The sequence below is a fragment of the Panthera onca genome, chromosome X (genome assembly GCF_046562875.1).
Source record: "Panthera onca isolate mPanOnc1 chromosome X, mPanOnc1 haplotype 2, whole genome shotgun sequence".
Lineage (NCBI taxonomy): Eukaryota > Metazoa > Chordata > Mammalia > Carnivora > Felidae > Panthera > Panthera onca.
In genome coordinates this window covers 80,963,718-80,988,125 of record NC_138357.1, presented here as the reverse complement: position 1 = coordinate 80,988,125, position 24,408 = coordinate 80,963,718, and the positions used below count along the sequence as shown (strand labels likewise).

General features: G+C 35.9%; 1 protein-coding gene across 1 annotated transcript in view; it reads left to right on the top strand.

Moving 5' to 3' along the window:
• KLF8 (KLF transcription factor 8) overlaps nucleotides 1-24,408 on the top strand; it is a 261,809-nt gene that overhangs the window by 202,024 nt on the left and 35,377 nt on the right. Inside the window, exon 2 of the mRNA XM_081794141.1 lies at nucleotides 3,022-3,095. Within this exon, the coding sequence (XP_081650267.1) occupies nucleotides 3,024-3,095 (72 nt within the window). The 5' untranslated portion in view covers nucleotides 3,022-3,023. The remainder of the gene's footprint in view (nucleotides 1-3,021; nucleotides 3,096-24,408) is intronic.

The window sequence follows — 24,408 nt, the reverse complement described above, 5'->3', positions numbered from 1 at the left end:
TTATTTAACATTATAATATAATTGCTGTTAAATAACTTTTCTTATTTCCATGACCATTCATTGGGCATTAATCAGTACATTCTATGGAGGAGATATTCTGCTAAAAGATACAAGAGACAGTAGGCAATAGATACTAGTTAATTATTGAAGGGCTCAGTTGATGGTGAGGGAAACAGACAGACAATGCCTCTTTGTGCCAGGAACTGTTGTAAATACTTGAGCACATATTAATTTGATAAATATTTATTACAACTCTATAAACTGGTACTATTATTATTCTCATTTAACAGATGAGGAAACAGACACAGGGAGGTGGAAAAAACTTGTCCAAGGTCTTATTGTTGAGAAATTAAAAAGCCAGGATGTGACTCTAGGCACTCACTCTAGAGCCCACACCTCTTTACCATACTTGGGTAGCAATGTACAATATGGACTAGAAGGAAAAGTGACTAGGAGATGATGAAGGACTACATTTAAGAGATATTTCTGCTGTAAAATTTATTTCAACTGATAACCAGTTGGCTGGAGATAGGGAGAGAGAACTCAAAGGTGACTGATTCTTGGGTTTCTATACTGAGACTGGCTTGATGATGGTGCTGAAAATTGAGATTGTAAACACAAAATGAGGAGAGGTTTGTGAGCACATTGAGTATGAAAGACTTGTTTGATGCCTAAAGAGATAACCTTCTGCGCTAAAGCTAAGGATTCTGGCCTTCAACAATAATAATGGTGGTGATGATAATAATAGCTAATTATAAGAACTTTTATATGAAAAAAGTTATAAATGAATTTCCATGTACTAATTCATGGGATCCTCATAGTAACCCTATTAAATCAGAACCACCACCACCACCACCACCCCACTCCTGGAAGGTAAAGAAATTTAGGCTCATAGGGACTAAATAGCTTGTCAAAGTCACTCTTCTTCCTCAGCCCTGTTGTCTTATGAGCCACAGGAATTGAAGAAGACCAATAGGAGATGACTCTTATAAGTTGGTCTAGCTAAAAATAATAAGGTCTAGTCAAAGGATATGTGAATGGAAAGGAAGAACCAAATTCACTCCACTCTCTCCTACAAATGTTTCTGGCAGCAACCAAGCAAACTCTCCTGGCTTCACGGTGCCCAACTGTGACTATATACAGTCATCTGACCTAACATTCTTTTTCTACCATTGTATTTCCTTTTCTCCCCCTCTTCCTTGAAATCAGAAAAGGCTGCCCTCTCTGGAAACTCACACTTCATAGCTAATTACACCTCAAACATCTCTTACACATAACATCTCTAATTTTCTTTCATTCTTTCCCACTCTTGTCCAATTCTTGTACTTGAGAAAACACACTTCCTCATTCTCCTTTTCTGTCACTCATCAAAAACCTTCATAAATGTGTTGAACACCTACTATGTGCCAGGTACCATTCTAAGATCTTGAAATACATCACTAAGAAAAATATCAAAGATGAAAATCTCTGCCTGCAAAGAGCTTACAGTCTAAAGGAAATCATATTTTTTCTGTGTCTGACTTATGTGTTTACTCTTTGCACTTCTTCCTCCATTAACAGCGACTTCACCCCCCCTCCCAAGAGGCTTCATAGAAGCCTTAGGACTCTGCAGAAAATAGTTTGAAATATTTTAATTCTAGATAGAAAAGTTGGACCTTCCAAAAAAAAAAGTCCTTGATAAAGATTATGGGATGCAATTCCTGGGCATCTATCAGGTCAGTGATCTCTGCTACACTTGCTGACTCTATGTCTGGTTGATCCAGATCCCAACCTGATAACAATGTGCCTAGCATAACTTCTGATACATAGTAATTATGCAATAAATATTTAGTAAATTATTGATGTATATGTGAACAGTTCTACCCATATACTTGGATGAAAAGAAAAAAGAAAAGAAGGGAAGAGAAGGGAAAAGAAAATCTGTGTGTTTTGAGATAAAATTGAGGCTATTTTAATGTGTCAAAATTATCCAAACTCTTTGATAGTGGCACAAAAGTTTTCCTCATAATCTCAATAGAAGATTCTTTGTGTGTTACTTCCATCAAATTAGGAATGGTTTCCTCAATTCCTGACATTCAATAAATAAAGGATTATTTTTAGCTTATTTTTGCTTTTTTTGTGTGGCTATAATATAATTTTGTATCTTTGTTCATTGTATATTTCTTGTATTTTAACTGCATTAGGTATTAAATGGCTATTGTGAATTGACCTGTAACATGAACATTTTTATGGGTAAATATATTTGATATCAAAAACAATTAACTGATTTACGGACTACCTTTTGAAATACAATCAGGTCATAAATGAGGACACTAATTGTAATTGATTTGGAGACACTTAGCATGATCTAAAATCTGATCAATTAAGTTAAAAGCAAGCTATGGATTTATCTTCTTTGCCCTATGTTCTCCTCTTTAGTGAGATTAGACTGTAGATCGATCAAAGGAAATCTGGTTGAAGAAGTACTGGTAGATGCTTCTGGTGGGAATGATTGTGATTGTGTAGGGCAGCATAATGAGGCCACCAAGTCTTTCCTTTTTATAGAAAGACAAATGAACAAGGAAATAGAAGACTACTTATACTAACCCTACCTAGCTTGTGTGTTTAAGAGAGATAGACAGAAAAAAACTTATTTAGAGAGATTTCGTGCTAATGTGTTAACAAGCTCATTAGGATAAATATCCATACAAGTGTATGGAACTCCTTAGAAGGAGAACTAGACCAGGAAGGGGGAAATTATGTCACTATGCCGATATCCTCCTTATGGATAGGGCTGGTTGGAGATATTGGATTCTCATGTATATAGGATTTTGGGGGGCGGGGGGCAGCCAATTCCATTTTGATGAGTAGAATATACAAATTAGAATGTTGTCCAAACACTGACTTCTCAATATCTAGTAAGTCTGAAAAGTAATGTTCATAGAATACAAACAGGTATAACCAAGGGTAAATGGCATACGGTATGCATGTAGAGGATTAGATATTATTCTAAAATTGTTTCCCTTGTCTTTTTTTTTCCAGATATGGATCAACTCATAAACAACTTGGGGGTCCAACTTAATTCAGAAAGTGGCTCAATGCATGTCCTCAAACAGGTCAGTTATCAGGAAAATGAGATGCTAATAATATTGAACCATAATAGCGCTGAGTACCTGGCAATCATTATAGAGCTAATGCTCATTTTTTTCCTACATGTTTTTTGTAGCGTGTTGAGGACTGAAAAGGGGTGAAGGAAGGGATATTTCTAGGAAGTACCTGAAAGCTTGGGTTTCATGTCTGAATAAAGAATAGATCTGACCTAAGAGAAATATAGCCCCTGGGATCAAGACTATAGGGGCAAGTTAGACACTTGGTAGACAACACCAACCATTTACCTAACACTGTTCCATATTTCAGGCACTCTGAAGATTAAATAAATTGTCTTACTTAATCTTCATAACTCTGTTGGATAGTGTATTAGTTAGGGTTCTCCAAAGAAACAAAACTAACAGAATATGTATGTCTCAATCTCTCCCTAGATGATAGATAGATAGATAAATAGACAGAGAAATAGAGATATAGATAGAGGTATAAGTTAAAATACATATCTATATACAACTTATATCTAGCTAGCTCGCTAGCTATTTAGAGAGAGAGAGAGAGATTTTAATGAATTGGTTCACATGACTGTAGAATTCCAATGAGTTCAAAATTTAATAGGGGGTAGGTTGATAGGTTGGAAAGCCAGGGAAGAGTTGCAGTTCCAATGACAGTCTGCTGGTAGAGTTCTTTCCTGCTTGAAGGGGCTTAATCTTTGTCTATTAAGGCCTTCAAGTGATTGAATGAGGCCAACCCATATTATGGAGGTGGGTTGCTTAACTCAAAGTCGAGTGATCTAAATGTTAATTTCACCCAAAGAATATCTTCACAAAAACATTCAGAATAATATATGATCAAATATATGATCACCGTGATCCAGCTAAATTGACACATAATTAACCATCATGGATAGGTTTTATCAATATTCCCATTTTACAGATAAGAAAATTGTGACCTTGGGCACTCCAAGGACAAGGATTGTTTTTCAACAGACAAGCATTCTGTTAGAATCGGAAGTCCCATTTTGCTCAGGGTTAAGTTGTAAAGTCACCCCATGAGTGAAACACAAATACAGTCAAAATTAACCTTGAAAAATCCCTTACATTGTCTCTAAAGTTGAGTGAGTATACAGTTTTGTATATCCAATAACTATCTGTTTCTTTATTTAAGTCACCAGATTAAGTATCTGGCTTACATTTAAGAGTCATATTTTACAAAAAAAAAAAAAGTTTTCTTTCATTTTTTAATTTATTATTATTTTTTAATATGAAATTTATTGTCAAATTGGTTTCTGTACAACACCCAGTGCTCATCCCAACAGGTGCCCTCCTCAATGCCCATCACCCACTTTTTCCTCCCGCCCACCCCCCATCAACCCTCAGTGCATTCTAAGTTTTTAAGAGTCTCTTATGGTTTGGATACCTCCCCTTTTTTTTCCCCGTCCCCTCCCCTATGGTCTTCTGTTAAGTTTCTCAGGATCCACATAAGAGTGAAAACATATGATATCTGTCTTTCTCTGTATGACTTATTTCACTTATTTCACTTATAACACTCTCCAGTTCCATCCACGTTGCTACAAAAGGCCATATTTCATTCTTTCTCATTGCCAAGTAGTATTCCATTGTGTATATAAACCACAACTTCTTTATCCATTCATCAGTTGATGGACATTTAGGCTCTTTCCATAATGTGGCTATTGTTAAAAGTGCTGCTATAAACATTGGGTACAAGTGCCCCTATGCATCAGCACTCCTGTATCCCTTGGATAAATTCCTAGCAGTGCTATTGCTGGGTCATAGGGTAGTTCTATTTTTAATTTTTTGAAGAACCTCCACACTGTTTTCCAGCATGGCCGCACCAGTTTGCATTCCCACCAACAGTGCAAGAAGTTTCCCTTTTGTCCACATCCTCTCCTGCATCTAGAGTCTCCTGATTTGCTCATTTTAGCCACTCTGACCTGTGTGAGGTGGTATCTCAGTATAGTTTTGATTTGTATTTCCTTGATGAGGAGTGACGTTGAGCATCTTTTCATGTGCCTGTTGGCCATCTGGATGTCTTCTTTAGAAAACTGTTAGTAATGTCTTCTGCCCATTTCTTCACTGGATTATTTGTTTTTCGGGTGTGGAGTTTGGTGAGCTCTTTATAGATTTTGGATACTAGCCCTTGGTCCGATATGTCATTTGCAAATATCTTTTTCCATTCCTTCGGTTGCCTTTTAGTTATGTTGATTGTTTCCTTTGCAGTGCAAAAGCTTTTTATCTTCATGAGGTCCCAATAGTTTATTTTTGCTTTTAATTCCCTTTCCTTCGGAAATGTTTCAAGTAAGAAATTGCTGCGGCTGAGGGAAGAGAAGTTTTTTTCTGCTTTCTCCGCTAGGGTTTTGATGGTTTCCTGTCTCACATTCAGGTTCTTTATCCATTTTGAGTTTATTTTTGTGAATGGTGTAAGAAAGTGGTCTAGTTTCATCCTTCTGCATGTTGCTGTCCAGTTCTCCCAGCACCATTTGTTAAAGACACTGTCTTTTTTCCATTGGATATTCTTTCCTGCTTTGTCAAAGATGAGTTGGCCATACTTTTGTGGGTCTAATTCTGATGTCAATACTACCCAAAGCAATCTACACATTCAATGCAATCCCAATCAAAATTGCACCAGCATTCTTCTCAAAGCTAGAACAAGCAATCCTAAAATTTGTATGGAACCACAAAAGACCCCGAATTGCCAAAGTAATATTGGAGAAGAGGAACAAAGTGGAAGGCATCACAATCCCAGACTTTAGCCTGTACTACAAAGCTGTGATCATCAAGACAGCATGGTGTTGGCACAAAAACAGACACATAGAAGAATGGAATAGAATAGAGACTCCAGAATTGGACCCACAAAAAAAAGTTTTTAAACCATTAAATGGTTTTGCCTTTGGTGTACAATTGAATTTAAGTTACATGTGCATATGTGTGATACTCCTTTGTACTGTGTTAATACCAAACTTAATTTAAAATTTTGTTTACCTTTTAGCTGTTGCCATTTAGGGACTATTAGCACATCAACACTTGCTAATTGTTGGCAAAACATCTGCTGGTTGCTGGTGCTAAGTCATAATTAATACTAAAAGGAAGCTGAGTGTAAGTGTTAGATAAAAATCTATTGGGCATGTAATAAAAAGTATCCTCAGTGAAATGTTGTCAGGTATGCATAGCTATTTTATTATGAAATCTCAGCACACCTCAGTACAATTCCAAAAATATTTTCCATACATTGTTAAAGTATACTAATTTTCCAGAATTTGAAGGAACCTTGAAATTTGTTCAATGTATATAATATTCTGGATAGTAGATGATCTGAGAACTTTTTGTTTCTTGCCATTTCCAAGATATCTTGTTTTTAGTAAAGCTACGGTGCTTGTGGTTACATGACCACAGAACACTGGCCATATCCCAGGGAAAAAAGGGTCAGAACTTCTGTTCTATAAACTACAATGTTGGCAACATTTAGGTGGGCAGACACCTACTGGTTTGGCTCATTATATGATTTGTTTATGTCATGAGAGAGGATTAGTGGGTGGCTGTCTAGCTCAGTACATACATGCTGCTCTCCCTTCTTTGAATTCCTACATACCATACCATATAATGAATATATTTGGTTGTCACTATCCTTTGTTTATAGTTTCTGATTATTTCCTAGAAGTAGGATTTCTTGGACAAAGTATATGAGCAACTTTAGGGTTCATATTGTATCATACATGTCTCCATCATCCAATTTAATATTTATTAACATTTCACATGTATTCTCACATAATTGCATGCTCTCTCTCTTTCACTCACTCTCTCTCCATCCCTCTAACTCCCCGCGTCTTTCTCTCATTTCTTCCCTTTCAAAGTAATTTGCATCAAGAAACTTCGCCCATAAATAATTTAGCATGCATCACCTAAAATGACATTATCCTACATAACTACATCAACAATATTATACCCAAGTAATTAACAATATTTTAATAATATTATTTAATTGGGTCATATATTTCTAAAAGATCCTCAGTGACACCTTTTTCATACCTTTCTGCCTGGAATGTTCTTCAGTTAGCCTGTCTAATTAACCAAATTCCACACTTTTCTTAGGGCCCAAATTTCATTTCCATCTCTTCCATAAAGCTTTTACTGATAATTAATCTTACTAATCTCTAGTGCACTGGAATTCCTGGCATGCTAAATTATCTGTACCAGTTACTCATGTGGCTCTGTTCTCACCTAATTATCAACTGATTATATATCTTATTTTTATAGTGATATTTTTGTTTTCCAAAATTCAATTATGTATGTACCACTTATACAATTTCTGCCATATCCTTATTATGGATATTATTTACATACCTTTAGAAGATTAGTACAGCGACAAATAAATAAATACCTATACTGGTTCTGTCCTAAGCAATCTGGAGAATTCGGGTTTGATGTGGAGTATTGGTTTCCCAGGGTTGCTGCAAAAAATTGCCACCAGTTGGGTGGCTTAAAATAACATAAATGTATTTTCTCACAGTTCTAGAATCCAGAAGTCAAAAATTGTGTTATCACTAGGATCCTTTCCAAGGCTTTAGGGGATAATCTGTTTCTTGCCTCTTCCATCTTCTGGTGGATTCAGGTGTTCCTTGGTTTGCAGACTCAGCACTCCAGTGTCTACCTACATCTTCACATTGCTTTCTCCTGTGTGTCTCTCTGTGTGTCTTTGCTCTGTGTACCTATTTAAAGACAATTGTCATTGAATTTAGAGCTCACTCAAATAATCCGGGATAATCTCTTTTAAGATCCTTAGTTTAACTATATCTGCAAAGACTCTTTCCAAATAAGGTAATATTCATGGGTTCTAGGGATTAGGATGTAGACATATATTTGGGGGCAACATCATTCAGCCCACTACAGTGTATTATACATTTACATATATTTCTAATATATAGTAAGTAATGCAGTACACCAAACAATTGTAGAACTTTGAGAAAGAAAAAGTATTTCACCAAATTGTATTTTTAATTTTTTTTTAAATCTATTTACCTAAATTCAAGTTAGTTAACATACAGTGTAGTATTGGTTTCAGGAGTAGAATATAGTGATTCACCACTTACATATAACACCCAGTGCTCATCCCAACAAGTGCTCTACGTAATGCACAGCACGCATTTAGTCCAACCTCCCACCCATCTCCCCTCCAGCAACCCTCAGTTTGTTCTCTGTGTTTAAGAGTCTCTTATGGGTTGCCCCCTCTCTCTTTTTATCTTATTTTTCCTTCCATTCTTCTGTGTTCATCTGTTGTGTTTCTTAAATTCCACATGTGATAGCAAGCATATGATATTTGCCTCTCTCGAACTTATTTCATTTATCATAATATACTCTATTTCAATCCACGTTGTTGCAAATGGAAAGATTTCATTCCTTTTGATCACTGAGTAATATTCCATGATATATATATATATATATATATATATATATATATATATATCACCTCTTCTTTCTCCATTCATCAGTTGAGGCATGTTGGGGTACTTTCCATAATTTTGCTATTGTTGATAGTGCTGCTCTAAACATTGGGGTGCATGTACTCCTCTGAATCAGCATTTTTGTATCCTTTGGATAAATACATAGTAGTGCAATTGCTGGATTGAAGAATAGTACTTTTTTTTTTTTTTGAGGAACCTCCATACTGTTTTCCTGAGTGACTGAACCATTTCGCATTCCCACGAACAGTGCAAAAGGGTTCCCCTTTCTCTGTATCCTCACCAACATCTGTTGTTTCCTGAGTTGTTCATTTTAGCCATTCTGATAAGTGTGAAGTGGTATCTAATTGGGGTTTTGATTTGTATTTCTCTGATTATGAATGATGTTGAGCATCTTTTCATGTGTCTGCTAGCCATCTGGATGCCTTCTTTGGAAAAGTGTCTGTTCATATCTATTCTGCCCATTGCTTCTCTGGATTATTTGCTATTTCGGTGTGAGTTTGATAAGTTCTTCATAGATTTTGGATACTGACCCTTTATTTTATATGTTATTTACAAATATCTCCTCCCATTCTATCAGTTGCCTTTTAGTTTTACTGATTGTTTCCTTCACTGTGCAGTAGCCTTTTATCTTGATGAGGTCCCAATCATTAATTTTTGCTTTTATTTACCTTGCCTCTGGAGACATGTCTAGTAAGAAGCTGCTGCTGCCGAGATCAGAGAGGTTGCTGGCTGTGTTCTCCTATAGGATTTTAGTGGTTTCCTATCTCAAATTTAGGTCTTGCATCCATTTTGAATTTATTTTTGTGTATTGTGTAAGAAAGTGGTCCAGGTTTATTCTTCTGCATGTAGCTGTCCAGTTTTCCCATCACCATTTGCTGGAGATACTGTCTTTTACCCATGGGATACTCTTTCTTGTTTGTTGAAGATTAGACATTTGTGGGTCTATTTCTGAGTTTTCTATTCTGTTCCATTGATCTATGTGTCTGTTTTTGTGCTAGTACCATACTGTCCTGATGATTACAGCTTTGTGATACAGTTTCAAGTCCAGAATAGTGATGCCTCCAGCTTTGGTTTTCTTTTTCAACATTCAGGGTCTTTACTGATTCCATATAAGTTTGAGACTTGTTTGTTCTAGCTCTGTGAAGAACTTTGGTGTTATTTTGATAGGGATGGCATTGAATGTGTAGATTGCTTTGTGTAGTATTGACATTTTAACAATATTAGTTCTTCAAATCCATATGTATGGAATGTTTTTCCATTGCTTTGTGTCTTCTTCAATTTCTTTCATAAGCTTCCTATAGTTTTCAGCATACTGATGTTTTACCTCTTTGGTTTGGTTTATTCCTAAGTATCTTATGGTTTTCGGTGCAATTGTAAATGGGATCAATTTTCTATAGTTTCATGCCAGGTAATAATTTTTCCATATTTTCAAGCTAGGTACTAATCAAATACCTAATGGATTAATATAGCCACACATATACATACATACATACATACATACATACAAGCAACATAAATATGTACATATCTAACCTTATTTTGCTTGGATGCAGCTACTCTGCTTGATACTTTCTCTCAGTCCCTTAGGACTGCCTAGTTCATTAGTTTATACAAAATGAATAATTCTATTGTCTCATAGTCCTACATTTCCAGGTACTATTGAGATGGTGATGATGTAAAATTTGAAATCCCTCTAGGTTTAGGTTAGGTCTAACTGTTAATAATACCCAACTCCAACCACTTCTCCTTCCTCTAATACATATACACCTGAAATCCTTATTGGAGAAGGATTAAGGTTTCAGAAAGTTAAACTGACTCTTTGACTTAAACAGTGAATATGCACATATATTTCTGTATTTACATACTTGTGTACCCAGGCATGAAAATAATAAGTTTAAACATAGATTAAAGCTAGAAGGGACCTGTGTACATGAGCAGCTTTCCTCTTTCTGTTTAGGAGCCTGGGTTTTATCTTAACTACCATAAAAATACTCTTTCCTCTCTTTTCCATCTGTTGTGCTGTCTGGAGTATTTTATTTCATTTTATTTCTAGTCTTGCTTTCCCACTTTTAAGCTCTAAATCAGAGCTATTTTATTTATTTTTTATATTTAAATGTGTGAATTTGTGACAGTAAATTACACCTCAAGAAAACTGTTTCAAAATAGAAAAAGTATCATGCATCTACCCAGCATTTTTACTCCTAGGTATTCTGTTTTTGTTTTTTTTTTTCCACACAAAATGTCCATCGACTGATGGATGAATAAAGAACAAGTGGTAAATATATGTACACTGAAATATTACTCAGCCATAAAAAGAATGAAATCTTGCCATTTGCAATAATGTGGCTGGAGCTAGAGAGTATTATGCTAAGCGAAATGAGTCAGTCAGAGAAAGACACCATATGATTTCACTCATACGTGGAATGTAAGAAACAAAACAAATGATCATAGGGGGAAAAAAGAGAGGCAAACCAAGAAACAGACTCTTAATTACAAACCGATGGTTACCAGAGATGGTGGGGTGGTGGGTTAAATAGGTGATGGGGATTAAGGAGTGTACTTGTTGTGAGTGCACTGGGTATTGTATGGAAGTGTTGAATCACTAAATTCTATACCTGAAACTAATATTACACTGTATGTTAAAAAACTGGAATTTAATAAAAGCTTGGAATTTTTTATATTAAAAATAAATAACTTAGTAAATCAGAGCTGTTTGAAACATTTGATTCCCCTGACCCTCGACCTCCCAGGGCATTTCTACCTATCTTCATCAAATTCTAAAGAGCATAAATATTTGGAAATTAACTAATTTTTTTCTGGATTTCTTTCTAGAATTGAGGGTGCCTTTATCCATCATCTTTGATGATATATCAATAAATAACTCTTTTTTTGTCAACTCAAATTGACTTCAAATCTGATTAAGATTATTCTGGACCTTTGAGAAGGACTGTGGAAATTAAACTTCTCTTTAAATTAACCCCATAAATGTCTGTGTTTTTTTTTCATACTCAACTTTCTTCATAGACTCAGAAATTTGAGAAAGCTGCAGTCTGAAGTTTTAAAGTAGCAAATGGGTACAGTAGCTATTCTCTTTCTTTGAAAAATGATAGTGACTGATGACAGAACACTTAAAAACTGAAGCCATCACACAGTGTTGAATATGAAAAGAGGCTATTTAAAAAGAAAAATCTGATGGCACAATTTTAAATTAATCCTCAGATGCACTATTAAAACTGTGATAATTATATTCATTTTTGTGGAATGGGGAGCCATCTTGAGACATGTCAGTGAGAATTTTTAAAAATCACCAAAACTCTAGGGCTGAAACTTCAGTTACTCCTTACACTATGTCTCTTTAGAAACTTTAAGTATGGTATGTCATACCAAGTATGGTATGGTATGTACAAGAAGAAGGTATGGCAATAGTGTTTGTTTTTTGTTTGTTTAACCATAGGTGTAGTTATATTAAAAATATAGAAGAAATTAGACTATATATTGGAATTATTATTAAAAGTGTTTGGCCATATAGAAAAGAGCATTCTCAGTCCACACAGAAATTATTCAATGTAGGGGTTTAGTCAATTGAGTGTCTGACTCTTGATTTCACCTCAGGTCGTGATCTTAGGGTTCATGGGTTCCAGCCCCATGTTGGGCTCTGTGCTGTCAGTACAGATTCTCTCTTTCCTTCTCTCACTCACATACGCTCTCTCTCCCTTTCAAAATATATAAATAAACTTAAAAAAAGAAATTATTCACTATAGTAATGTGTGGATATGAGATGCTTGTCTTATTATGCCTTCACATTACAAAGCAAGAAAAAGTAAGTTCAACCTTTAGACCTACTTTTGAGCATAGTTTTTCTTGAGGAAGCTTGCTTACAGAATAAAGCAATCACAAACTAGAAAATCCTTGCTACAGACTGGATTCACTTAGGCATGCCAGGTGCACTTGAAAATGATATATACAGAAGGAAATACATAATGATATGCTGTGAGGAAGTTACTGTTAAAACAGGAAAACCCAAACACCTGGACTTCCAACATTACATTTAGTCTTATAATGATGGCAGAGAGGGGTAATGATTGGAGTTTTATTGTGGAAATGATTTTTATTAAGAACTGAAGGTCACAGGGCAGGCTTAGCCTACAGAAGCACAACTCATGATGGGTGTTAAAAAAGGCCTTGCAATATCTTATCTCATCAGGACAAGAATAGTCTCTATGATATGAAAGCAACCTGAGTGTCCATTCATAAATGAAAGGGTGAGAAGATGTGGTACAGGGCCCCGTCCCACGCCTCCCACCATGGCGCCCCTCACGTCTCCACAGGGGGAAGTTACTTCCTGACTCTGAGCTCTCCCCCGGCTCGGGCAGCCAAGTGCAGTGATCATTCTCGATCCCAAAAGTGTCTCTACACCCCTTGGGGAGTGCGAAGAGTGCAGCGTCCTTGGAAGCCAGCTTTGAGCAAGGCACCTGACCTTCCAGGACCTCAGGAGGCACCTCAGAGAAACCCTGCCTCACCATCTGCTCGCGTCTCAGACATCTGTCTACATGGAATCTACAGACCTTCTTTCAGAAGAGGAATCGTAGGAGAACTATTGACTGTCTTCAAGCACTATCATGGCTGGATTTGTGTTTTAGGATAATCTCCTTGGCTCCTGTGTGGGGTACATTCAGAAGATCCCATCGAAGCAGTACCACAAGACTGGCAGTGTTCAAGTAGCCCAGAGGCCACACCACCATGAGTCCTGCCCCTGGGAGAGGGGAAGATAAGGTACACACCAGTCTGACTGTGGCCTCAGCAGTGGGCTGGGGGCAGACATCAGGTCTGACTGCAACCCGCCCACCAAAACAAGTTACTCCAGACAGCACAGAGGAAGAGCTGTGCAGTTCTCTGCACTCCAGGGACTATCCAAAATGACAAAACGGAGGAATTCTCTCAAAAGAAACTCCAGGAAGTAGCGAATTGATCAAAAACGAACTGATCAAAAACGATTTAAGCAATAGAGCAGAAAATGAATTTAAAATAATAGTCATAAAATTAATCACTGGGCTTGAGAAAAGTATAGAGGACAGCAGAGAATCTATTACTACAGAGATCAAGGGACTAAGAAACAGTCAGGAGGAGCTAAAAAAATGCTATAAATGAACTGCAAAATAAAATGGAGATGACCACATCTCGGATTGAAGAGGCAGAGGAGAGAATACGTGAATTAGAAGGTAAAATTATGGGAAAAGAAGAAGCTGAGAAAGAGGGAGATAAAAAAAATTCAGGAGTATGAGGGGAGACTTAGAGAACTAAGTGACCTAATTAAGCGAAATAATGTACGCATAATTGGCATTCCAGGGGAGGAAGACAGAGGGAAAGGTGCTGAAGGTGTACTTGAAGAAATCATAGCTGAGAATTTCCCTGAACTGGGGAAGGAAAAAGGCACTGGAATCAAAGAGGCACAGAGAACTCCCTTCAGATGTAACATGAATTGATCTTCTGTATGACATATCATAGTGAAACTGGCAAATACAAGGATAAAGAGAGAATTCTGAAAGCAGCTAGGGATAAACATGTTCTAACATATAAAGGGAGACCAATGAGACTCATGACAGATCTGTCTACTGAAACTTGGCAGGCCAGAAAGGAATGGCAGGAGATCTTCAATGTGATGAACAGAAAAAAAAATGCAGCTGAAAATCCTTTATACAGCAAGTCTGTCATTTACAACAGAAGGAGAGGTAAAGGTCTTCCCAAACAAACACTGAAGGAATTCATCACCACTAAACCAGCCCTACAAGAGATCCTAAGGGGGAATCCTGTGAGACAAAGTAACAGAGACATCACTGCAAGCATGAAACCTACGGACATCACAATGACTCTAAACCCATATCTTTCAATAATAACACTGAATTAAATGGACTAAATGCTCCAACCAAAAGACCAAAAGACATAGGGTATCAGAATGGATAAAAAAAACAAGACCCATCTATATGCTGTCTACAAGAGACTCATTTTAGACCTGAGGACACCTTCAGATTGAAAGTGAGGGGATGGAGAACTATCTATCATGCTACTGGAAGTCGAAAGAAAGTGGAGTACCCATACGTATATCAGACAAACTAGACTAAATTAAAGGCTGTAACAAGAGATGAAGAAGGGCATTATATAATCATTACAGGGTATATCCATCAGGAAGAGCTAAAAATTATAAATGTCTATGTGCTGAATATGGGAGGCCCCAAATATATAAAACAATTACTCACAAACATAAGCAACCTTATTGATAAGAATGTGGTAATTGCAGGGGACTTTAATACTCACAACATTGGATAGATCATCTAGATACAAGATCAATAAAGAAACAAGGGCCCTGAATGGTACACTGGATCAGATGGACTTGATAGATATATTTAGAACTCTGCATCCCAAAGCAACAGAAAATACGTTCTTCTCGAGTGTACATGGAACATTCTCCAAGATAGATCATGTACTGGGTCACAAAACAGCCCTTCATAAATATACAAGATTGAGATCATACCATGCATTCTTTCAGACCACAAAATGATGAAGCTTGAAATCAACCACAAGAAAAAGTTTTGAAAACCTCCACAAGCATGGAGGTTAAAGAACACCCTACTAAAGAATGAATGGGTCAACCAGGCAATTAGAGAAGAAATTTAAAAAATATATGGAAACAAATGAAAATGAAAATACAACAATCCAAATGCTTTCGGATGCAGTGAAGGCAGTCCTGAGAGGAAAATACATTGTAATCCAAGTCTATCTCAAAAAACAAGAAAAATCCCAAATACAAAATCTAACGGCACACCTAAAGGAAATAGAAGCAGAACAGCAAAGACACCCCAAATCCAGCAAAAGAAGAGAAATAATAAAGATCAGAATAGAAATAAACAATATAGAATCTAAAAAAAACTGTAGAGCAGATCAACGAAAGCAAGAGTTGGTTTTTTTGAAAAAATAAACAAAATTGACAAATCTCTAGCCAGGCTTCTCAAAAAGAAAAGGGAGAGGACCCAAATAGATAAAATCATGAAAATGGAATTATTACAGCCAATCCCTCAGAGATACAAACAATTATCAGGGAATACTATGAAAAATTATATGCCAACAAACTGGACAACCTGGAAGAAATGGACAAATTCTTAAACACCCACACTCTTCCAAAACTCAAACAGGAAGAAATAGAAAGCTTGAACAGAACCATAACCAGTGAAGAATTGAATCACTTATCAAAAATTTCCCACCAAGTAAGAGTCCAGGACCAGATGGCTTCCCAGGGGAATTCTACCAGACGTTTAAAGCAGAGATAATACCTATCCTTCTCAAGCTATTCCAAAAAATAGAAAGGAAAGGAAAACTTCCAGACTCATTCTATGAGGCCAGGATTACTTTGATTCCTAAACCAGACAGACACCCGGTAAAAAAGAGAACTACAGGCCAATATCCCTGATGAATACGGATGCAAAAATTCTCAATAAGATACTAACAAATCGAATTCAACAGCATATAAAAAGAATTATTCACCATAATCAAGTGGGATTCATTCCTGGGATGCAGGGCTGGTTCAACATTCACAAATCAATCAATGTGGTACATCACATTAATAAAATAAAAGATAAGAACCATATGATCCTATCAATTGATTCAGAAAAAGCAATTGCAAAATTCAGCATCCTTTCTTAATAAAAACCCTTGAGAAATTCGTGATAGAAGGAACATAGTTAAACATCATCAAAGCCATTTATGAGAAGACCACAGATAATATCATCCTCAATGGGGAAAAGCCGAGAGCTTTCCCCCTGAGATCAGGAACACGACAGGGATGTACACTCTCACCGCTGTTGTTTACATAGTGTTGGAATTCCTAGCATCAGCAATCAGACAACAAAAGGATATCAAAGGCATCAAAATTGGCAAAGATGAAGTCAAGCTTCCCCTTTTTGCAGATGACATGATATTATACATGGAAAATCCGATAGATTCCACCAAAAGTCTGCTAGAACTGATACATGAATTCATCAAAGTCTCAGGATACAAAATCAATGTACAGAAATCAGTTGCATTCTTATACACTAATAATGAAGCAACAGAAAGACAAATAAAGAAACTGATCCCATTCACAATTGCACCAAGAAGCATAAAATACCTAGGAATGAACCTGACCAAAGATGTAAAAGATCTGTATGCTGAAAACTATAGAAAGCTGATGAAGGAAATTGAAGAAAATATAAAGAAATGGAAAAATATTCCGTGCTCATGGATTGGAAGAATAAATATTGTCAAAATGTCAACACTACCCAAAGCTATCTACACATTCAATGCAATCCCAATCAAAATTGCACCAGCATTCTTCTCGAAGTTAGAACAAGCAAACCTAAAATTTGTATGGAACCAAAAAAGGTCCCGAATAGCCAAAGCAATTTTGAAGAAGACCAAAGCAAGAGGCATCACAATCCCAGACTTTAGCCTCTACTACAAAGCTGTAATCATCAAGACAGCATGGTATTGGCACAAAAACAGACACATAGACCAATGGAATAGAATAGAAACCCCAGAACTAGACCCACATAATTATGGCCAGGTAATCTTTGACAAAGCAGGAAGGAATATCCAATGGGAAAAAGACAGTCTCTCTAACAAATGGTGCTGGGAGACCTGGACAGCAACATGCAGAAGGATGAAACTAGACCACTTACTTACACCATTCATAAAAACAAACTCAAAATGGATAAAGGACCTGAATGTGAGACAGGAAACCATCAAAACCCTAGAGGAGAAAGCAGGGAAAAACTTCTCTTCCTTCAGCTGCAGCAATTTCTTATTTGACACATCCCCAAAGGGAAGGGAATTAAAAGCAAAAATGAACTGTTGGGACCTCATGAAGATAAAAAGATTCCGCACTGCAAAAGAAACAATCAACAAAACTAAAAGGTAACCAACAGAATGGGAAAAGATATTTACAAATGACATATTGGACAAAGGGCTAGTATACAAAATCTATAAAGAGCTCATCAAACTCCACACCCGAAAAACAAATAACCCAGTGAAGAAATGGGCAGAAAACATGAATAGACACTTCTCTAAAGAAGACATCCAGATGGCCAGCAGGCACACGAAAAGATGGTCAGCGTCCCTCCTCATCAGGGAAATACAAGTGAAAACCACACTCAGATATCACCTCACGCCAGTCAGAGTGGCTAAAATGAACATGTCAGGAGACTATAGATACTGGAGAGGATGTGTAGAAACAGGAACCCTCTTGCACTGTTGGTGGGAATGCAAACTGGTGCAGCCACTCTGGAAAACAGTGTGGAGGTTCCTCAAAAAATTAAAAATAGAGCTACCCTATGACCCAGTAGTAGCACTGCTAGGAATTTACCCAAAGGATACAGCCGTGCTGATGCATAGGGGCACTTGTACCCCAATGTTTATAGGAGCACTCTCAACAATAGCTACAGTATGGAAAGAGCCTAAATGTCCATCAACTGATGAATGGATAAAGAAATTTTGGTTTATATACACAATGGAATTTTACTTGGCAATGAGAAATATGGCCTTTTGTAGCAACATGGATGCAACTGGAGAGTGTTATGCTAAGTGAAAAAAGTCATACAGAGAAGAGCAGATTCCATATGTTTTCACTCCTATGTGGATCCTGAGAAACTTAACAGAAGACCATGGGGGAGGGGAAGCAAAAAAATGGTTAGATAGGCAGGGAGCTAAAACGTAAGAGACTCCTAAAAACTGAGAACAAACTGAGGGTTTATGGGGGGTGGGAGGGAGGGGTGGGTGGGTGATGGGTATTGAGGGCACCTGTTGGCATGAGCACTTGGTTTTGTATGGAAACCAATTTGATAATAAATTTCATAATAAAAAAATAAAAAATAATAAAAAATATGAAGATGTGGTACACACACACAGACACACACACACAGAGGAATATTATGCATCCACAAAAAAAGGATGAAGTCTTGCCATTTGCAACAACATGGATGAACCTAGAGGGTGTGGTGCCAAGTGTAATAACTCAGAGTGAGAAAAACAAATATTGTATTTCATTCATATGTGGAATCAAAAATAAACTGAATAAAAAAATGAATAAAAAGCAGAATCAGACCTGTAAATACAGAGAGCAAACTGATGGATTCCAGAGGTGAGTGGGGTAAGGGATGGGCAAAATTGATGAAGGGGAGTGGGAGATACAGGCTTCTAATTATGAAATAAGTAATTCATAGGAATAAAAGGCACAAGATAAGGAATATAGTCAATGATATTGGGATAGTGTTGTATGGTGACAGGTCATAGGTATACTTGTGAGCATAGCACAAACTTGTTGAATCACTATGTTGTACACTTGAAACTAATGTAACATTGTATGGCGACTATGCTCAAAAACCTTTAAAAAAAGAATAGTCTATATGTTCTTTAGTTTCTTTACTCTTATTGGTCAGTTTCCATTTTGGATTTTCCTGAATAATGTATTTTTCAATAAAATGAATAACTGTGGATTGAGTAACAGCTATCCTACTGTTCCTTAGAGATTCCTGGGGTTCTGCCTTTTAATCTGGGAAGAGAGATTGTCAGGTTAAGTGACAAGTGGAAATGTAGATAAAAATAGCTCAAGTAGATTTGAAAGTTTCAGAGAATAAGGAAGTTTTAAATTCAATACAGTCATTCTTTACAATTTCCATCCCTTATCTCCCCCCACCCCACCCCAGTAAGATTCTACTGCCCTCCTTATCTGGATGAAATGAATCCACCTATGAGGGATAGATCACATTACACAAGTATGTGGAACAATAAATACAGAAAACAAACTGATACTTGCCAGAGGAGAGGAGTGGGAAAATGGGCAAAATGGATGAAAGGGAGTGGGAGATACAGGCTTTTCATCATGGGATTAAAATTTATAGCATAGGGAATGTTGTCAATGTTATTATAATAGTGTCTTAGTGACAGATGGTAGCTACACTTGCACTGAGCATAGGATAATTTGTAGAAATGTTTAATCATTATGTTATACACCTGAAACTAATGTAATATTGTGGGTCGACTATACTGAAATAAAAATAGATTTAAAAGTATGTTAAATGATGGGGGAAATCACAGAAGTTAGGACTTACAGGAGTAGTTGGAAACAATACTTGGACCACAGACAAGGCCTCAGTTGGGGTCTGGGCTTATAAATCAGGAAACCAAGAGTATCATAGCACAGTAGAGGGAAAACACAGATGGGAGGCTGGGTAGATTCTGTAGATAAAGTACGGATATCTCTTGATGCCTACACTCACTCCCAGCATGCTCTGGGGGTTTTTTGAATAAAGTCAAACTCAGAGAACACTTCCTGTACTTAGCCCTCTATTTTCTGAGTTCAGACCTTTATTAACTCTCACCTAAATTTTTTAAAAATCATGACGGTGATGTTTTATCAAACCCCTTTTTAAAGATATGTGCTTTTATTTTTATTTCTTTATTAATTTTTAACATACAGCGTTTTATTAGTTTTAGTACAATATACAATATAGTGATTCAACAATTCCTTACCAACACCCTGTGCTCATCATGACAAGTGCACTCCTTAATTCCCATCACCTATTTAACCCATCCCCCACACCATCCCTTCTTGTAACCATAAGTTTGTTCTCTATAATTAAGAGTCTGTTTCTTGATTTGTCTCGTTCTCTTTTTTTTTCTCTTTGTTTGTTGTGTTTCTTTAGTTCCACATATCAGTGAAATCATGTGGTATTTGTCTTTCTCTGACTGACTTATTTCACTTAGCATTAAACTTTCTAGCTCCTTCCATATTGATACAAATAAGAATATTTCATTCATTCTTTTTTATGGCTGAATTATATATATATATATATATATATATATATATATATATATATATATGACACCTCTTCTTTATCCATTCATCCGTCAATGGATATTTGGGCTGCTTCCACAATTTGGCTATTGTAAATAATATTGCTATATTCATCAGGATGCATGCATCCCTTTAAATTAATGTCTTTGTATTCCTTGGGTAAATACCCAGTATTGTGATTGCTAGATTATAGGGTAGTTCTATTTTTAATTTTTTTAGTAACCTCCATAATGTTTTCCACAGTGGCTGCATCAGTTTGCATTCTTTTCAACAGTGCACAAGTGTTCCTTTTTTGTCACATCTTCACTGACAACTGTTGTTTCTTGTGTTGTTGATTTTAGCCATTCTGACAGGTGTGAGGTGATATCTCATTACAGTTTTAATTTCCATTTCCCTGATGGTAAGTGATGTTGAGCATATTTGCATGTGTCTGTTGGCCGTCTGGATGTCTTCTTTGGAGAAATGTCTGTTCATGCATTCTGCCCAGTTTTCATTTGGATTATTTGTTCTTTGGGTGTTGAGTTTTTATAAATTATTTCTAGATTTTGGATATTAACTCTTTATCGGATATGTCATCTGCAAATACGTTCTTCCATTCCATAGTTTGCCTTTTAGTTTGGTTGAATATTTTCCTTGCTGTTCAGAAGCTTTTTATTTTGATTTAGTTCTAAAGGCTTATTTTTCTTTTGCTTCCCTTTTCTCAGGAGATATATCTAGAAAGAAGATTCTATGGCCTATGTCAAAGAAGTTACTGCCTGTGTTCTTCTATAGGATTTTTATGGTTTAAGGTCTCACATGTATGTCTTTAATCCAGTTTATATTAATTCCTTGTATGGTATAAGAAAGTGGTCCACTTTCATTCTTTTGCATGCTGCTGTCCAGTTTTCCCAACACCCCTTTGTTAAAGAGACTGCTTTTTCCCATTGGATATGCTTTCCTGCTTTGTCCACATTAATTGACCATATAGTTGTGGGTTCATGTCTGGGTTTCTGTATTGTTCTATTGATCTATGTATCTATTTTTGTGTCATTACCATATTGTTTTGATGACTACAGCTTTGTAACATAACTTGAAGTCTGGAATTGTGATGTCTTCAGCCTTGCTTTTATTTTTCAAGGTTACTTTGGCTATTCGGGGTCGTTTGTGCTTCCATATAAATTTTAGGATTGTTTGCTTTAGCTGAGTGAAAAATTCTGGTGGTATTTTGGTAGGGATTCCATTAAATGTGTAGATAGATTTAGGTAGTAAAGACATTTTAACAATATTTGTTCTTCCAATCCATGAACATGGAATGTTTTTCCATTTCTTTGTGTCATCTTCAATTACTTTCATCAGTTTTTTTTAAATTATTATTTTCAGAGTACATGTCTTTTCCCTCTTTGGTTAGGTTTATTCCTAGGTATCTTTTTACTGTTAGCGCCATTGTATATGGCATTGTTTTCTTAATTTCTCTTTATGCTGCTTCAGTATTGGTGTATAAAATTGCAACAGATTTCTGTACATTTATTTTGTACCCTGTGACTTTGCTGAATTTGTTTATCAGTTCTAGCAAAACTTTTGTTGGAGTCTTCAGGGTTTTCTGTGTATAGTATCATGTCATCTGCAAAAGTTTTACATCTTCCTTAATGATTTGGATGCCTTTTATTTCTTTTTGTCGTCTGATTGTTGTGGCTAGAACTTTCAATATTATGTTGAATAGAAGTGGTGGCAGTGGACATCCTTGTCTTGTTCCTGACCTTAGGGGACAATCTCTCAGTTTTTTTCCTATTGATGATGATGCTTGCTGTGGGTTCTTCATATATGGCCTTTATTATGTTGAGGTATGTTCCCTCTAAACCTACTTTGTTGAGGGTTTTTATCATGAATGTATATTGTACTTTGTAAGTGCTTTAATCCATCTATTGAAATGATCATATGGTTCTTATCCTTTCATTCATATATCACATTTATTGATCTGTAAATACCGAAACACACTTGCAACACAGAAATAAATTCCACTTGATTGTGGTTAATGACTTTTTTAATGCATTCTTGAATTCAGTTTGCTAGTATTTTGTTCAGGATTTTTGCATCTATTTTCATCAGGGATATTGGCATATAGTTCTCTTTTTTAGTGGTATATTTATCTGGTTTTGGTATCAGGGTAATGCTGACTTCATAGAATGAATTTGGAAGCTTTCCATCCTCTTCTGTTTTTTTGGAATATTTTGAGAAGAATATGTATTAGCTCTTTAAATGTTTGGTAGAATTCACCTGTGAAGCCATTTGTTCCTGGACTTTTGTTTCTTGGGATTTTTTTGAACACTAGTTGAATTTCTTTGCTGGTTATTGGTCTGTTCAAATTTCTGTTTCTTCCTGTTTCTGTCTTGGTAATTTATATGTTTCTAGGAATTTATACATTTCTCCAGGTTGTCCAATTTGTTGGCATACAATTTTTCATAATATTCTCTTACAATGGCTTATATTTCTGTGGTGTTATTTGTTATTTCTCCTCTATCAGTTTTGATTTTATTTATTTGAGTTTTCTATTTTTTCTTGATAAGTCTGGCTAGGGATTCAACTTTATTGATTTTTTTTCCAATAGCCATCTCCTGTTTCATTGAGCTGTTATGTTTTCCATGTCATTTATTTCTGCTTTAGTCTTTATTATTTCCTCCTTTATCCTGGTTTAGGTTGTTTTTTTTTTTTTTTTCATTTTTTCTAGTTTCTTTATGTGAAAGGTTAGGTTGTTGATTTGATATTTTTCTTATTTCTTCAGGCAAGCCTGTATTGCTATAAACTTCTCTCTTAGAACTGATTTGCTGTATCCCAAAGGCTTTGGACTGTTCTGTTTTTCATTTTCATGTACGTTTTCATTTTTTTCTTTGATTTCATGGTTGGCATATTTATTGTTTAGTGGCATGTTATTTGATCTCCATGTATTGGTGTACTTTCAGATTTTTTTGTAGTTTTCTTCTATTTTCATAGCATTGTGGTCAGAAAAGTTGCATGGTATGACTTCATTGATCCTTGGACTTGTTGAAACTTGTTTTGTGACCTAGAGTTCTATTATGGATAATATTCCATGTGCACTTGAAAATAATGTGTATTCTGATGTCTTAGGATGGAATGTTCTGAATATATCTATTAAGTCCTGTTCCAGTGTGTCATACAAAGCCATTTTTTTCTTGTTGATTTTCTGTTTAGATCATCTGTCCATTGATGTAAGTGTGCTGTTAAAATCCCCTACCATCATTGTATTATTATCAATTAGTTCCTTTATGTTTATTATTGTTTTATGTACATGGTTGTTTCTATGGGTGCATAAATATTTACAATTATTTTATGTTCTTTTTGGATTATCTTCTTTATTATTAATATGTCCTTTTTTGTCTCTTGTTACAGTCTGTGTTTTAAAATCTAGTTTTTCTGGGGTGCCTGGGTGGCTAGGTTGGTTAAGTGTCTGACTTCATGAGTTTGAGCCCTGCATTGGGCTCTGTGCTGACAGCTCAGCTTTGGATTTTGTGTCTCCTTCTCTCCTTACACCTCCCTTGCCCACATTCTGTCTCTCTCTCTTGAAAATAAACATTTAAAAAATATATAAAGTCTATTTTTCCTAATATAAGTATTGCTACTGCAGCCTTTTCTTGACATGTATTTTCATGATAGATATTTCTCAGTCTTCTCACTTTCAATCTTCAGGGGGTCTTTAGGTCTAAAATTAGTCTCTTGTAGGCAGCATATAGACATATTTTTTTAAATCCATTCCATCACCCTATGCTTATTTTTCATTGGAGTGTTTAGTCCATTTACATTCAGAGTAATCATTGATAGATATGTATTTATTGTCATTGTATTATTTGTTATGTGATTATTTCTGAAGATTTTCTTTGATCCTTTCTTTCATGCTTTGATGAATTTCTTTAATAATATATTTGAATTTATTTCTCTCTATTCTTTGTATATGTATTTGTGATTTTTGATGTGT